At 54.8% G+C, this 16,000-nt stretch overlaps 2 protein-coding genes across 6 annotated transcripts in view; one reads left to right on the forward strand and one right to left on the reverse strand.

The window, feature by feature from the left end:
* The first annotated feature begins 406 nt into the window (after positions 1-406).
* IAH1 (isoamyl acetate hydrolyzing esterase 1 (putative)) lies at positions 407-13,146 on the forward strand. Its single transcript, XM_036262255.1, has 6 exons — positions 407-510; positions 1,791-1,843; positions 7,259-7,407; positions 9,266-9,427; positions 10,832-10,953; positions 12,791-13,146. The coding sequence occupies exons 1-6, from the start codon at positions 430-432 to the stop codon at positions 12,971-12,973; spliced, it is 750 nt and encodes a 249-aa protein (XP_036118148.1). The 5' UTR covers positions 407-429; the 3' UTR covers positions 12,974-13,146.
* A 45-nt stretch (positions 13,147-13,191) lies between these two features.
* ADAM17 (ADAM metallopeptidase domain 17) overlaps positions 13,192-16,000 on the reverse strand; it is a 51,112-nt gene continuing 48,303 nt past the window's right edge. For all 5 annotated transcript variants that reach the window (XM_036262249.1, XM_036262250.1, XM_036262252.1 and 2 more), the window contains one exon: positions 13,192-15,534. In XM_036262249.1, the coding sequence (XP_036118142.1) occupies positions 15,184-15,534 (351 nt within the window). In that variant the 3' untranslated portion in view covers positions 13,192-15,183. The remainder of the gene's footprint in view (positions 15,535-16,000) is intronic.

The raw sequence follows: 16,000 nt of genomic DNA on the forward strand, positions 1-16,000 counted from the left end.
CGCCCCGCCCCCAGCCGCTCACCTCACTCAGTGCCGTTCGCCCCGCCCCCGGCCGCTCACCCCGCCCCGGCCGCTCGCCTCACCCCGTGCCGTTCGCCCCGCCCCCGGCCGCTCGCCCCGCCCCGGCCGTTCGCCCCGCCCCCGGCCGCTCGCCTCACTCAGTGCCGTTCGCCCCGCCCCCGGCCGCTCGCCTCACCCAGTGCCGCTCGCCCCGCCCCCGGCCGCTCACCTCACTCAGTGCCGTTCGCCCCGCCCCCGGCCGCTCGCCTCACTCAGTGCCGTTCGCCCCGCCCCCGGCCGCTCGCCTCACCCAGTGCCGCTCGCCCCGCCCCCGGCCGCTCGCCCCGCCCCGTGCCGCTCGCCCCGCCCCCGGCCGGCCGCTCGCCCCGCCCGGACATCCGGCCGACTTCCTCCGTCGGCCGCCGGGCTATGGCGCTGTGCGAGGGCTTGGGCAGCGGGAGCCCTCTGCGCTGGCCTCGGGTGTTGCTCTTCGGAGACTCCATCACCCAGGTACCGCCGCTCGGCCCCGTCCCGCCTGCAGGCCCCGACTCGGCCCTCGTAGGGCGGCTCTGCCGGGCGCGCCGGGCTCCCTCGCCGACGGCCGTCGTGTCGCACGCGGACCCGTTTCCCCGCGCGTCAGTCACCCGACCTCGGCGGGCGTCGCGGCCCTGCGCTCCGGCGGCCGCGGTAACAGCCTGCGTGGCCCCCGGCCCCGGGCGTGACCGCGCGCGGGTCCCCGAGGTCGCCGCTCTCCCGCGACCGTTCCGCCGGGTGTAGTCGGGGCGCGGTCCCCGTGTCTCCCCGGCGGTGGCGGTTCTGCTCCGCCGCGCGGGCTGCAGGCGCTCGGGGCCCAGGCGGGGAACACGGAGCCGGTCCCCTCGGGCGCAGAGGCCGCGAAGACAATGCCTCGGAGAATCCCGGGGACATCGGGCTTCATCCCGGATCGTTTCAGCTCACAATAAGGGGGGACCTTCGGAAACACATTTTCTTTTTTTTTTTTTTATCCTCACCCGAGGATATTTTTCCATTTTTTGTACAGGTAGAGTGGGAGGGAGAGAGAGAGAGAGAAACATCGACGTGAAGGGACACATCGAGTGGCTGCCACCCGCACGACCAACCAGGGCCGGGGACAAACTGCAACCGAGGTACGTGCCCTTAGCGGGAACCGAACCCGGGTCGCTCCGGACCGCAGGCCGACGCTCTAACCGCTGAGCCAAACTGGCCAGGGCAGGAAATACATTTTCTTAAGAGAGGGGAGCGCGTTTTAAAAATGACTCTCCCGTGGGTTTTCTTCCCCACCTTTCAGACCCGACTTCCTCGGTCGTTTCCGTGTAGATGCCAGTCATTTGTTAACAGGTCCGGGCACCGGGCAGTAAGCTTTCCAGACTCCCCAGGAATGGGCACCAGGCCGCTCACCCCGAGTTCTGCGCCAATTGTCTCATTCTTTCAACCGTGGAAAGGTCGTTCAGCGAGACTTCAGTTCCCAGCCGAGCGCACAGTGGATCTTACCTCCGTTCGGTTTCATCAGTAGCTTTCCTAGGTGACAGTGAGAATGTTAAACAGGTCCCAACACAATGCCTGCCGCTGGCTCAAGTCCAACAGAGAAGAAACCTACCTCCCGTGTCCAGAGTTCCCCTGAGGTGTAGTGATCCCCCAAGTGACCCCCGAGCAAAGCAGAGTGAAAGCCAAGTGGCAAAGGGAACAGAAGGGGGGTTGCTGACCAACACTCCCCTGTTGACTGAAATGTCCTAATTACGTGGACAGGTACTAATGGGCTTTTCTTTCTGCAGTTTTCTTTCCAGCAGGGTGGATGGGGTGCGTCCCTGGCTGACAAGCTGGTCAGGTGAGCACAGTTTCTCTGTGATACTTGAGTGTCTGTTTTTAAAAATATGTTCTTAAATTTTATTTATGGATCTCGAAAAGGAAGGGAGAGAGAAACATTGATTTGTTGTTCCACTTACTTATGCATTCACTGGTTGATTCTTGTCTGTGCCCTGACGGGATGGCACCTGCAACCTTGTCTCCGGACTGCGATCTAGCCAACCGCGCTACCTGGCCAGAGCCAGTGCTTGAGTGTTTATTGGTGGGAAATGTAATTGCATCTCCGGAGCAGAGAGTGAAAAGTACCCTTCAGAATACTCTTTCAGTCTTCGAGGGCCTTTCCTAGTCTATATGTAGGGTTAGAGAGGAGGAAGGGCAGGTCCTCAGGGTTCAGAAACAAGAACCTTGCACTAAAGGTGACAAGTTCTTTTTCAGTTATTATGGTGGGTATGACTTAAGTGACCAGTAAGTTCAGTTGAAAGAAAGCAGAATATATTCTTCACCCAAAGTTTGGTTAGAGGTTTTTTCCCCCTCCAAATATCTCTTTATAAAATACATCAGAGCCCTGGCCGGTTTGGCTCAGCGGTTAGAGCGTCGGCCTGCGGTCCTGAGCGACCCGGGTTCGGTTCCCGCTAAGGGCATGTACCTCGGTTGCAGTTTGTCCCCGGCCCTGGTTGGGTCGTGCAGGTGGCAGCCACTCAATGTGTACTTTTCACGTCGATGTTTCTCTCTCCCTCCCGCTCTATCTGAACAAAAAATGTCCTCGGGTGAGGATTAAAAAAACACATCAGAAACAGGGATGATTTTGGTACTTATTTGTCAGACTTAAGTATGTGCTAAGGAATTCATTAACAGGGAAACAGTTCCTGATTCAAGAGGTTCACATAGATATTTAGAAACGTTCACCACGCTGTGAACAGTAGACACGAGTATTTGTGTTCGGGGCATCAGGAAAGTGATGGGGAACTTGGCCTTTCCTCCTCCCCATGAAACAAGCGGATGTGCTACCAGCTCATCACGTGATCATTTCTCAGCAGCACAACTAACACCGCAAGAAATGTGGTTCATTTCTAAATGTGGAATGTGCTTCAAAAAGTCTTCCCTCTCTCCTTTATTTTTTAATTAATTTCTTTTTGTTACAGATGTTTCTCCTCTTTCCCCCCTAGACACCCTCCTCCCGATCCCCCCCCCGCCCCAGCATTGTTGCTGTGTCCATTGGTTCCGCATACATGCATATAAGTTCTTTGGTTTATCTCATCCCTCCCCCCAACCCCCCTTCCCTGAGGTTTGTCAGTGCGAACCGTACTCCTTTCTATGTGTCTGGGTCTAATTTGTTCATCAGCTTATTTTGCTCATTATATTCCACAAATAAGTGAGATCATGTGGTATTTGTCTTTCTCTGATTGGCTTATTTCACTTAGCATCTTTCTCTTTTATTTTTATCCCCAAACTAGAAAATGTAAAATGGAGACCTTTCTGCTTTTTCTAGTCTTAAATGCTCTCTCTGTTTAAGAGGACTTAATCTAAAACATGAAGGTGCCCTCTCATTCCTCAGTGTTCTCGTCTGTAAAATGTGGAGTGGAGGCCGGGGTGTAAGAGCTGACGTCTCCGGAATGCCCACCAGGTGCCCGAGAGGCTTCGAGGCGCTTCGTGTGCCTTGTGTCACCGCTCTGCACCACTCTGCAGTGTGGAGTGACTTGTCGCCCTCCCCACGGGGTAGCTGACAACAGCCAGGTGCAGAGGGTCAGGGACCAGGTAGCGCAGCTAAGTCGGGCAGCTGGCTTGGCTCCGGGGATGACAAGGGACCTGCTTTCTGCTGGGAGGCCGGTGGGTGCTCCGCGGGTCATCACCTGCCCGGAGCAGGGCCGGTCTGTGCTCCGCGGGTCATCACCTGTCCGGAGCAGGGCCGGTGCTTTCCCTGGACTAACCCAACGTCCGTTAACCTTTTCTGAAGGGTCAGACGTTGAAAAGCTAATTATTCAGATGGCCGGAAGCGCTGCAGGCATTTCAGATGTTTCGCCAACATGTTGCATGAATAGTTGAGTTTAGCACGAAAACCTTGGCAGTTGATAGCTCACAGTTGTCAGTGCTGGAAGGCCACGCAACTAGAAGCTCGTTGTTTTCGGAATTGAGAGCACTCACGCTGCCTCCCACTTGGTCTTCTGGTCTGGTTGGTTGTGCCTGATCTATGTACCTTCTTAAAAGCATCGTGTTGCGGGGCGAGCACAGAACTGGCCGACCCCGCGAGGAGGCAGCGGGGCGATTCGCTGTGAGGCCGCACCCACAGAGCGCCCCTTCCCCTCCTGGCACCCTCGTCTCCAGGCTCACGAGAGCCTGTTGTGACCTGAGGTTCCCCGGTGGAGCAGAAGGGAGAGGCCGGGCGGAGGGGATACTCACTTCAGGTTGCTGAGCCACGTTCTTCCATCAGGCAGATCTCCGGGAGCAGCTGGGAGGTGTTGGGACACGGTCACCTCACAGGGACGCTGGAGGGGTGACTGGTATGGGAGGCGCCATCTGCCTTCCTTGCTGAGCAGCCAAATGCTTCCAGCCCCCTCCTCTTTTATTTATTTATTTTTTAAATCTCACCTGAGGATGTTTGTACGTTTATCTTCAGAGAGGGAGGAAGAGGGAGAGAGAGAGAAACATTGATGTGAGAGAGACATCGATTGGTTACCACCCACACAACCCCAACCAGGGCCGGGGACCAACTACAACCAAGGCATGTGCCCTTGGCTGGAATCGAACCCAGGTCTCTCTGGTCCATGGGCCGACACTAACCGCTGAGCCACACCGGCCAGGGCATTGTTATTTTTTATTGATTGATTTTTAATGTAATCCGCCCCCTTCTCATTCGGCAGCAGAGCCGACACTTCTCTGCTCCGTGCCCAGCGGTTGCCCTTCCGATGGGCACATCCAGTGTGTAGCCCTGTTAACACTTAGGGTGGATCTGGGCACACCTAAGCCCTGATGTCTGCTTCAGCATCGGCACGGACCTCAGCTGATTCTGTTTTAATTTAACCTCATCTCCAAACCTGAAAGACACTAAGACACCTAACTACACGCCTTCCTGTGCTGCCTGCGTGGCTGGAGGCACCTTTCAAATACATCGTCCCTCGATAGTCGCGGTTAATCCGGTCCAGACTCGAGCAGTTGCACCTGCGGGGAAGGATTCCGGGGGGCGCTCGGATACACAGGCCTACAGTTCACACGTACAGTCATTTTCATTGTCACTGTAATACAGGGGTGTGTCATTGACTCAGACAACCGAGCACGCGCTGTATCACTTTCACTGTCTCCATCACCTTTTGGATGGATATATTTGAAAAAACCGGGACAGAGCCTAGCCGCGAAAGCCGGAGGTGGCGAGGGACGGCTGCATGTAATTGTGTCCATAGTGACATCTTTTATATTCAAATAAGATTTAAACCTTTGAAAATGTATTGATATATCTTCACTTTTTAGGACTCACCTTGTCAAAATTCAGCAGCGTTCCGTTTGCGAGCGTCGTGGGTGGAATGTAATGCTCGTCAGGCTCTTAGGGTCATTGCGCAGGAGCCTGAGCGCGGCTTGGGCGAGGCTCCCTCCTGTCCCGGGCTCCCGAGTGCCCGGCCCTCCCTCCTGTGCCAGGCTCCCGAGTGCCCGGCCCTCCGTCCTGTCCCGGGCTCCCGAGTGCCCGGCCCTCCCTCCTGTGCCAGGCTCCCGAGTGCCCGGCCCTCCGTCCTGTGCCGGGCTCCCGAGTGCCCGGCCCTCCGTCCTGTGCCGGGCTCCCGAGTGCCCGGCCCTCCGTCCTGTGCCGGGCTCCCGAGTGCCCGGCCCTCCGTCCTGTGCCGGGCTCCCGAGTGCCCGGCCCTCCCTCCTGTCCCGGGCTCCCGCGTGCCCGGCCCTCCCTCCTGTCCCGGGCTCCCGAGTGCCCGGCCCTCCCTCCTGTCCCGGGCTCCCGCGTGCCCGGCCCTCCCTCCTGTGCCGGGCTCCCGAGTGCCCGGCCCTCCCTCCTGTCCCGGGCTCCCGCGTGCCCGGCCCTCCCTCCTGTGCCGGGCTCCCGAGTGCCTGGCCCTCCCTCCTGTCCTGGGCTCCCGAGTGCCCGGCCCTCCCTCCTGTCCTGGGCTCCCGAGTGCCCGGCCCTCCCTCCTGTGCCGGGCTCCCGAGTGCCTGGCCCTCCCTCCTGTCCCGGGCTCCCGCGTGCCCGGCCCTCCCTCCTGTCCCGGGCTCCCGAGTGCCCGGCCCTCCCTCCTGTCCCGGGCTCCCGCGTGCCCGGCCCTCCGTCCTGTGCCCGGCGCTCCCCCGCGAAGGGCGAAGCCAGGCCCCTGGCCGGTCAGGAACCCGCAGCTGCCCTCCCCACCCCCCCGGGGCCCTAGCTTCTCCCCTGCGTTGCTTGTATGTGGACATGTGAACTCTGCACCAAAATGAACCACATCAACTTGCTAATTATAAATTGAACTCCAAGATTCATTCTGAAAACATTTTATTATGGACAACTTCAAACATCTGCAAACACACCCGTGGTCACGGCTACAACTGATGGAACTGGGATTCCAGCTGTAGTTTGTGTTCTCATTAGACCACACGGTGCTGGGAATCAAAGCCTATAGTTTTTAGGAGGAAAATGCCTGTGAATGACCTGGTTTAAACTGAAACACAACTAATATGCCTATTAAAATTATTTAATCAAAGCAGAACCATTGGGTGATAATGACGGATGAAAATGGGTTTGCCGCTTGTAACTAACGTTCCACTACTCTGGTGGGGATGTTGGTAGTGGAGAGGCTGTGCATGTTCTATGTCTATAAAAGTCTCAAAAATACTCTATACACTTCCCCCTAAAAATAGTTACATTTGAGTACCAGCTTATTAGTGATTTTCTACTTATAATACTTGCTTGGATTAGTACCTGTCTCCTGTAAACTCCATTTGAAAAGGTCCCCCTGTCCGTGCATGAAATCAGCTGGTCTGCGGAATAAATAACCACTTTTTTTTTTTAATTTTTTCTTTATTGATTTTTTTTTTTTTTTTTTGAGAGAGGAAGGGAAAGGGCGAGAGAGATAGAAACATTAATGAGAGAGAACATCGATTGGCCGCCTCCTGCACGCCCCCCACTGGGGATCGGGCCCACAACCTGGGCATGTGCCCTGATCGGGAATCGAACCGGGACCTCTTGGTGCAGGGTCGACGATGCTCAGCCCTGAGCCACACCGGCGGGTAAATCACCACCTTTTCATCGGTAATTATTCATCACTGTCTTATAGAGGATAGGATGGATTCACCTCTATCTGAATGACAAGAACAGCACATTTCATGCAGTTGCTCTTACCAGAGAGAAAGCCGGGCGGGCAGAGCGGAGCATCACAGCCCGGAGCGCACACCCTCGCCAGCGGCTGGTGACGGGACTGGGAACGGTTTTGTCTGCAACTCGGCTTTACATTTTAATTTTTCATTTCAGAAAATGCGATGTTCTGAACCGTGGATTTTCAGGCTATAATACTAGGTGGGCCAAAATTATCCTTCCGAGGTTAGTCAGGAAAGGGAGTGCTTTGGACAGCCCGGTGGCAGTGACGATTTTCTTCGGTGCCAATGACAGTGCACTCAGAGGTGAGGGCATTTTCGTACTTTCCTCGTTCATCTTCACATCACAGCAAACTTAAGTGTGTGTGGTCTGCTTCCTTCCTAATAGGTGTCCTTTTGCGGGAAGTAAAAATGAACCCCTTGAGTATTTGTTTCTCCTGCCTTCAAAGGCAGTGAACTTTACCCCTGGCCTGTTCTCCACCTGCCTGGGCTGTGACAGCCCTACAGTGTCAAACCCCGTGTCCCCTGGAGTCTCGTGTGCTCCGCGTCTGGCTCTCCTGTCAGCTGCCGGCGTCGGCAGCACAGGGCTCAGGTGTGCACCTGGCCCGTGCGCCTCGCAGCCTCGGCCCAGGCACAGCGTGGGGTTCTGGTGATGGCGCCAGGTTAGGGAGAACGGCTGTGGGGACTAGAGGCAAGAGGGCCAAGCCAAGGCCCCTGCCTCTTCTCTTCCTGCTGCGACAGGAGGGCCTCTGGCCTGAAGGAGGAAAGGCAGCCTGGACTTTGGAAAGCTGGGTGTCACCTCCCAGAGGTTTCTCCAGTGACCCCTTCTGTCACGCAGTGGCATGGCCTGCTGTTCAGACCCCCCGGGGGACCTCGCTGTGCGGCTGGAGATGAGGGAGTTGGCCCTGCTGGGGGGCTCCTGCCGCCCCAGGTCGTGGTCAACACTGCAGGCTCACTCCCGGGGCAGGGAAGGCCTGCCTTCACCCAGCATCTCTACCAGAAGGGAAACAAAAGTCCAGAAATAAATGTTTTTTTAATGGTGATCTTTTATGAAATTTAGGACAGGAAAAACCACTAGGCATAAAAGAAAATGACATATTAAGGAAAATGTTTGCAAAAATAGGCAGACAAAAGGTTAATGTCCTTAATGAAGAAATCAAGAAAAACATGAACTCCGATAGAAAAATCAGGCAAAGGCAGGATTAGATAACTCACAAAGGAGAAATTTAACAGCCAATACATGTTTAAAATGTATAAAACTTCAGTTACCCCCCAAAATGCCAATTACAGCCAGGGATTTTGTGGGGGATTTTGACTCCGGGGGAAAGGGGTCGAAGCAGTAACAGCTGACAGGTGTGCAGGGGGCTGGCACTCCTGCACCTGCAGATGCAGCCAGATGTGTTCGGTCCCACGGCAAACCCAGGGGGCTGCACAGTAAGGGAGGGACCATCAGCTGTGGGTGCCCTGCAGCTAAACCTCATGTTTTGAGGGCTGTTAATGGAAACAAATGCTCGTGAGGTTATGGGAGAAAAAGCCAAATATGGTCATTTATCTTCAGTGTGATCCCTTTTTAAAAGTATACATAGCTACATGGAAAAAACTGGCAAGGACATCTAAGTGCCCACTGGTTTTCTGGATGGTAGGAAGGATCATGAGTGACTATTTTTCTTCTGTAGGTACAGTCCCTGTGGTTTGCAAATGGCCTGCAAGGAGTTTGCAATACTGTGTGAGCCCTGGAAATAAGCCTTTGCGGGCAGGGCAGCGTCACGATGGCTGACGTTGGTATCAAGTGCTCCCTTGTGGCAGGCAGCTTGTTCTAAGTGCTTTGCACAGCTGGCTGTGATTCTCAGACACCCAGTGAGGTCGACCCGCGTGTCCTTACCAGTGGGGAAACAGGTACAGAAAGATGGAGCATTTGCCCAAGGGCACGTGCTGGTCAGGGACAAAGCCAGGAGAGGGTCTGCAGTCTCACGCCACACCTGGCTCTTCACTCTACAAATTCAGCCTGAGGCCACGTGGCTGCACGGAGCAGGACCCAGCCCTTGCAAGGCTAAGCCAGATTGGGGAACCCGCCCCTTCCTCCGCCTTGTGGTGTGCGGCGCTGTTCATCTTAACTGTCACTTGAGCAGACTGCACCTGAAGTGTCCCTGTTCCTCCTGAACAGATGAGAACCCCAAACAGCACATCCCCCTGGACGAGTACGAGGCGAACCTGAAGAGCATGGTGCAGTACCTGCAGTCCGCGGGCGTCCCCGAGGGCAGGGTGGTGCTCATCACGCCGCCGCCGCTCTGCGAGGCCGCCTGGGAGAAGGAGTGCCTGGTGCAAGGTGACGACCCGGGCTGCCTGGGGAACTCGGGGTGCTCTCCGCCTGTGGGCTTCGCTCTTAGGGGTCTGTGGATCCACAGAGAGAAAACAGCACAGCCTCCCCGGAGTCAGAGCTGAGAACTGATGGGGACCAGTCTCACAGGCTGCGCGGGGCTGCGGCCCAGCCTGGCATTGCTGCCCGTGTCTTCCCCATTGCAAGGTGCCCAGGGTGCCACTGAGGTGGCAGGCGGCAGAACGTATCTCAGACCGCAGTCCTCCACGTCTGCTGAGGCTGTGCCTTTGACCCGAGGTGCACATCCGGGTCTTTCCCTGCCTTCCCAGCCGTGGGAGGTGGCTGCCGCAGCTGCCTTGCCCATCTCTGTTTGTGGCCCTTTCTCCTCGACCACACCTGACACCTCCCATCAGCAAGGGGACCTTTCTTTTCCCAAAGTCAAAGGCTCCCCACAGGCTTACTGGCACAGGGGGGCTCAAGAGCAGCGGCAGCTCCACTCCATGCGGCACCCCAGCACCAGGCTTCTGCCCCCACACTTCATCCAGACACCTTTACGCACTGTGCAGGACCTGCCTGGCGGGCTAGAGAGGGAGGCAGGCAGGTATTGGCAGCATGTGCAACGGCAGAGCAGAGGTAGTGAGAAAGGTCTGCTGAAAGGCCTGAAGCAGAGTCTAGTGCTGTCGAAGAACGCTCACCCCCAGAGGTGAAGCAGGAAGGGGCCTGGAGGAGCCCGTTCAGGGAAGGGGCGCTCGGATGAAAGTTGTCTGCCCAGTGGGGTCCTCGAGGTGGGGCTTTGCTCACACTGGTGTCGGCTGCCTCAGGCTGCTTGTCGGGCGGGCAGGAGACGCCCCTGCTGCAGCGATGGCCAGAGGTGCCTCACTGCAGGCCACAGCCCCTTGTGCTCCTGGGCTGTCTGTTGTGAGTTTCAACAAACGTTTTTTAAGTGGAGTAGAATAGGAACAAACTATCTAGAACACAGGAGGCATTGTTCTGAGAGATTTGTTTCCCTTAAGTGGGTGTGTGTATTGAATCCTGGTGTTAAACATGTTTCTTAATTTAGCTGTCATGGGCCAGGGTTAGGGACCATCAGGCGTGGTTCTTGCATGGTCCTCGATTAGCAAGTCCACACCCCCTGGGAACTTGGTAGAAATGCATGTTCTTGGACTATCCCAGACCTACCTGCTGAATCCAGCCTCTTGGGGTGGAGGCCATAGGTCCTCCAGGTGACACTAACACGCTCAAGTTTGCGACTCGCCACAAAGTTCTGTGGGAAGAAGGCTCGTTGGCTTCTGTGCTGTTTGTGGCTGCAGTCACGGGCTGCATAGCTACCACCGGAGACCATCCACTGAGCCCGCATGAGGACCAGTACTTGAGCTCAGCAGCTGTCACCTAGATTTCCTCTCTCCTCCACAGGCTGCAAGTTGAATCGCCGGAACGTGGTTGTTGGTGAATATGCCAGGGCCTGTGGACACGTGGCCCAGGCCTGCGGGACCGACGTGCTCGACCTGTGGGCCCTGATGCAGCAGGACGGCCAGGTACGGTGCTCGCTCGGCCCTTTTGGGGTGAGTAGGGTCACACAGAGATGACTCGGCTGGGTGTGGCTCTAAGTAGAAGACAGTTGTCCCTTTCACCAGTGAAGAACACTGGGGTGAGAAGGAGAGGCTCAGGGACGCGTGCAGACCCGGCACGGATGTGGCCCGGCTCCTCGGCTACAAGCAGCAGGAGCCCGGGGACAGTCGGCTGGTAGGTGTGAAAACAGCCAGGCCCAGCTGGTGTTCTCAATGGTTAGAGCACTGGCCCAAGCACCAGAGAGTTTCGGGTTCGATTCCCACCCAAGGACTCGTAACTTGGTTGCAGGGTCGATCCCTGGCCCCGGCTGGGGTTGTGCAGGGACAGCCAATCGATGTGTCTCACTCACATTGATGTTTCTCTCTCCCTCCCACTGTTTTAAAAAAAACAAAAAAACACGAGCTTTCTATTATTCCTTTTTTTGTGGGTCAGTCTGTGAATCCTATGTCAATAAAAAGGACTTGGAACCACCACTAGACAATAAATGAATAAAAACAGCCAGGCCCAGTTCTTACATAATATGGCAGGGGTGTGAGTTAGAATTCAGCACCAGGCAGAACAATGAATTTAAGTGTACTGCTATCAGCTAAAATTTGTATTCTGAGATAACAGGGCTAATTATTTTAAGTCCAGAAAGTCCATTTACAAATATAAAAGGTAAAAAGCTGGTGCCCGCTCAGAAGGTACAGCCACCTGGACAACAGTCTGCCGGTTTCCAGGCGGCTGAACGTCCAGTACACAGGACCCGGCCCCGCCCCTGGTGTGCGTACACGAGCAGACGCTTGTGCTCAGTCTCCCCCGGAACCGAGTGCTGACGGGCAGCACCCCAGTGCCGGTTCTGGTTCTGTCTGTGCGAAACTGCTCTTGAGATGGTTGGGGAAGCTGTACACTGTTGGACCAGCTGACCTTACACACTCCTTTTAGGGTTCACACACTGAGGTCCTAGAACTGAGGGGGTCCTGAGACATGAGACATGAGGCCCAGGGAAAGTGCCATGAGACTTGCAGCCATAGTCTCTGGAAGTCGGGAACTAGCAACCGTGGGAGCTGTAGCTGCAGGGAGCCTTGGCCGCAGTGGATACAGGGCGCTAATGGTCAGTGCCGCTGCGAGCTGGGCGTGGGGGAACGGACTCTTGTATTCCATCAACTTTTCTAGTTCTTTCCTCCTAATAACCTACCTGTCAACTTAATACCTAGACTAAGAAGCAAAAAATAAGTGGACACACGGGCCTTTTCACATCCAATGTTGCACTTTGTTGATTACATTACTGTACCACATTCACTTGTTAAGCCTCTTGCTTTGAACTGACGACCTGGAAGGGTGTCTCAGCTCAGGTCTTTTTTTTTTTTTTTTTTATCCTCACCCGAGGACATTTTTCCATTTTTTGCACAGATAGAGTGGGAGGGAGAGAGAGAGAGAGAGGAAGAGAGAGAGAGAGAGAAACATCGACGTGAAAGGGACACATCGAGTGGCTGCCACCCGCACGACCAACCAGGGCCGTGGACAAACTGCAACCGAGATACATGCCCTTAGCGGGAACCGAACCTGGGTCTCTCCGGACCACAGGCCGATGCTCTAACCGCTGAGCCAAACTGGCCAGGGCTCAGCTCAGGTCTTCATGGGGAGGCTTCAGAAGCCCAATCTGTACCGTGCCCATCGTCCACAAAGGGCTTGGGATCACTCGATGTCACGGGCACGGCACCAAGGTGCTGTGCAGTCCCAGAGACCACTGCGGTGGGTGTATAGTCAAGGGGCACGGCGGGGACTAGCACATACCTGTAACCAACTCCCCTCTCCTGACAGGACTTCTCATCGTACTTGTCAGATGGACTGCATTTATCACCAAAGGGAAATGAGTTTGTGTTCTCACACCTCTGGCCTTTGATAGAGAAGAAAGTCTCTTCCCTACCGCTGCTGCTCCCGTACTGGCGAGACGTAGCAGAAGCAAAGCCAGAGCTCAGTCTCCTGGGAGATGGGGACCATTAGGCACAGAAAACGAAGGCTGTTAGTTTACAGAACAAGACGTCATCAGTGCACCAAAATCCCAAGATAACTGATCAAAGAATATCTTTTCTCAAGTTTAAACCTTTGCTTATGACCTTGGAACAAAACACATCGACATCTGCTACCAAGATTAATAAAAGTATTGTAATTTTTCAGGGAAGCTTTCTACCAACTATGTATTTGGATATTTAATGTTTATTGATGCAGGTGTCCCCGTGCCACAGCTACAAAGTACACCCTGAGCCAGTTGAGTCTATAAGTAGAAAAAGGTAAAAGACGGCTTTGTTTTTTAAAAAGTCAATTTTATAAAAAATGGTTTTCTTACATTCAGCCGGGAACTGCTTCAGTCTCAGACACGCACCCCACTCACCTATATCAGATTCCAAAAGTGTAACTAAAACATAAGAGTATTTTGACTAGTTAAAAGACAGCAAACACCACAAGGTACAAGTTCAAGTATTAGTGTAACAGGCATCTGTATAACAAACATCCTTAGGAAAAGAGACACCATTTGTCACAGGTTTGGTTAATTGCCCTCAAAGTTTCTCTCATTTAACGTGTTGGCTGGTGAGCACATTTCAGGACTTACAGGGGAAAAGCTCTTAACTATGATTTTAAGGAAATCAGAATCCCACCCGATGACACGCCTTCCCCCGGCACGTGCGCACCGTCTAGCCCTGCCGCACTGGAGCAGGAAGCATGCACACAGCCATTGCAGGTCAATGCCAAGGGGTTTAAGTCACTCCGGAGGCTTTAGCCCAGAGGTCCTGCCCCTTGGGCCGCACCCTGCCGAAGCCAGTCATCTCAGTCACGGCCCAGAGCGGGGCCCAGTCTGCCGAAGGACACCTGCCAGGACAAAGGGAAGTGCCGAGCCAGTCAAGCCTGAGCAGCTCCTCAGTCTGGACGCAGCACCCAACCACTCAGTGTGACACGGGCCAACACCCCAGCCTCCAAGGCTCCAGCACCACCCCCAAAACCTGTAGCTCTGAAGAGTGAACCAGGACACTGACTAGCACCAAATCGCACCGAGGCCACCCCCAGAAGGAAACTCGTCTAAAGCAATACAAGTTGACTGCATTCGGCCGGTGCCACAAGGAGCCCAGGCCCACTACCAAACTCCAGTCCTGGGTTCAAGAGGAGGTCTGGTGAAGCAACGCCTCCTCTCTCAGCATGTCCCCCCGACAGGACACGACTCAGATGCCAGTGACTAGGACTGTACCCCAACTCCACCAGCATCGATGCCAGCCTTCAGCAGGCCCCAAAATTGCCCAGACCAAGCACAACCTCCCCTCCCCTTTCCTATGGAGACAATGACCCTGCCCTAGAGGCACCCCACTCCCTACCCGCAGGCCCCTGTCCAGACGGGCAGCTTCCCGGCTGAGCCAGCACAGCCAGGGGACAAGTTACTGGTTCTCGAAGCTCCTGCGGGCAGAAACAGCGTGGCTGGAAGCCTGGCTGCCAGGTGGACAGAGTCCAAGGAGAACCATCTCTGAAGAAGTCGCAGAAAAAGTCCTCAGCGTCCAGCTACTGATGTCCCAGAAATTCCAAGTACAGAGCTACATGAAGGTGCTTCAACACTGAAGCGCTGCCCAGCAAGTCAGGCCTCATCGGTTGGCAGGATTCTGCGTTCAGCTAGCTACAGCGACCCAATCATTCCTGCATTTAGGTGTGTACTTCTCCCTTCTGGCAAAAGCTCTGGGTAATACCTAGGACCAGAACCCACTACACAGCTCAGTTTTATCTTCTTTGTCTTTACTTGAAGGCAAAGATAAATTATTCTGCCTCCAGTTGTCCTCACAAGCACCTGCTAACTGCCTCATGCCCACTACACTGTATGAGAAAGTCAGTGCTGTGTTCAACACAAAAGGTTAATTTACAAAAATGTAAATACTTATAACCTAATCCAGCTGTATTTTCTGCTTCTGCACCACAGGTTGAAGGATATTTTAAACATTTAAAAAAACAAAACAAAAAAACCTGAAAGCCTCAAAACAAGCGAGAGTCCCTCACCTGCTCAGACGGGAAGGGCTGCCCCAGCGTGTCTGTGAGGAGTCCAAACACACGACCAGCACTGCTGGAAGTCCCTTCCTTGTTTCTCCCAGATCTTCACAAAATCTACGAGGGATTTTAGGTCAAATCTAGAAAAATGCTTTGCACACTTAGGTCGAAGGGCTCAGAATGCCGCCCCTAAACTAGCACTCAGTTTCTTTGCTGTCGACGCGACTCTGCCGCTGCAGCTTGAACGACGAGGCCTTCTCACTTCTAGTGACCGGGTGCCCCGTGAGATCCTCAAACGACTTGGCGGCTGAGCTGCTGTTTGGGAAGGGGTCCTTCTCAAAGCCGTCCTCGTCCACGTGCGAGTCCGTGCTGGGGTCTTCCTGGATGGTGTCCATTCGCTGGTGGTCCAGTTTCGGAGCTGCAGGCGCCAAGGGCAGCACAGGGGCAGGCTGCAGCGGCTGCAGGCGGCCCGGGGTCTGTGGCCCAGGAAAGGGCTTGATGATGCGAACTGACGCTGAGTCCATGCTGCTGAGCATTTCAACATTCTGGAAAGACATGGGAGTCAATGCTGAACGGCCTGTCTCCCAGCTCCAGCTCACCCACCCAGCAGCCCTGCAGAGTTGGTGTCACGACCCCTCATGCTAATAGGAAAGCACTGGGTGAGGTGCCCTCGACTCAGAAATGATTAGAAAGTTAGCTTTCAAATGGCCCGAGAGCTGACCATTTGAAGACCCAAAAGAGAACTAACAACTCTATCAAGTTCAGATCTCAAAGTAAAAAAAGATCTCAAAAAATTAAGTGGGTGCTGACCAGCTGAGTCACTGCTGGCTGCGGGGAGGGGCCGAGCAGCACTGCTCCCTCAACATCTGCATCCCTCGCAGTCCCTCTTGTCACAGGACTTAACACCCAACCCAGACCTTTCCTGTGGGAACATGACCTCCAGCAGCCACCGGGGGCACAGCTGGGTGGCCAACTGAAGAAGGTCTTTGCTTAGCAGGGTCTCACTGCAAC

Source organism: Molossus molossus, unplaced genomic scaffold (assembly GCF_014108415.1).
Source record: "Molossus molossus isolate mMolMol1 unplaced genomic scaffold, mMolMol1.p scaffold_m16_p_15, whole genome shotgun sequence".
Taxonomy (NCBI): Eukaryota; Metazoa; Chordata; class Mammalia; order Chiroptera; family Molossidae; genus Molossus; species Molossus molossus.

Excerpts from the sequence above, each read along its gene's own strand:
- IAH1 (XM_036262255.1), top strand. The coding sequence starts at position 430 with ATGGCGCTGTGCGAGGGCTTGGGCAGCGGGAGCCCTCTGCGCTGGCCT. Across the intron at positions 511-1,790 it reads TCGGAGACTCCATCACCCAG|TTTTCTTTCCAGCAGGGTGG; the intron begins GTACCGCCGCTC and ends TTCTTTCTGCAG. Across the intron at positions 10,954-12,790 it reads TGATGCAGCAGGACGGCCAG|GACTTCTCATCGTACTTGTC; the intron begins GTACGGTGCTCG and ends CTCTCCTGACAG.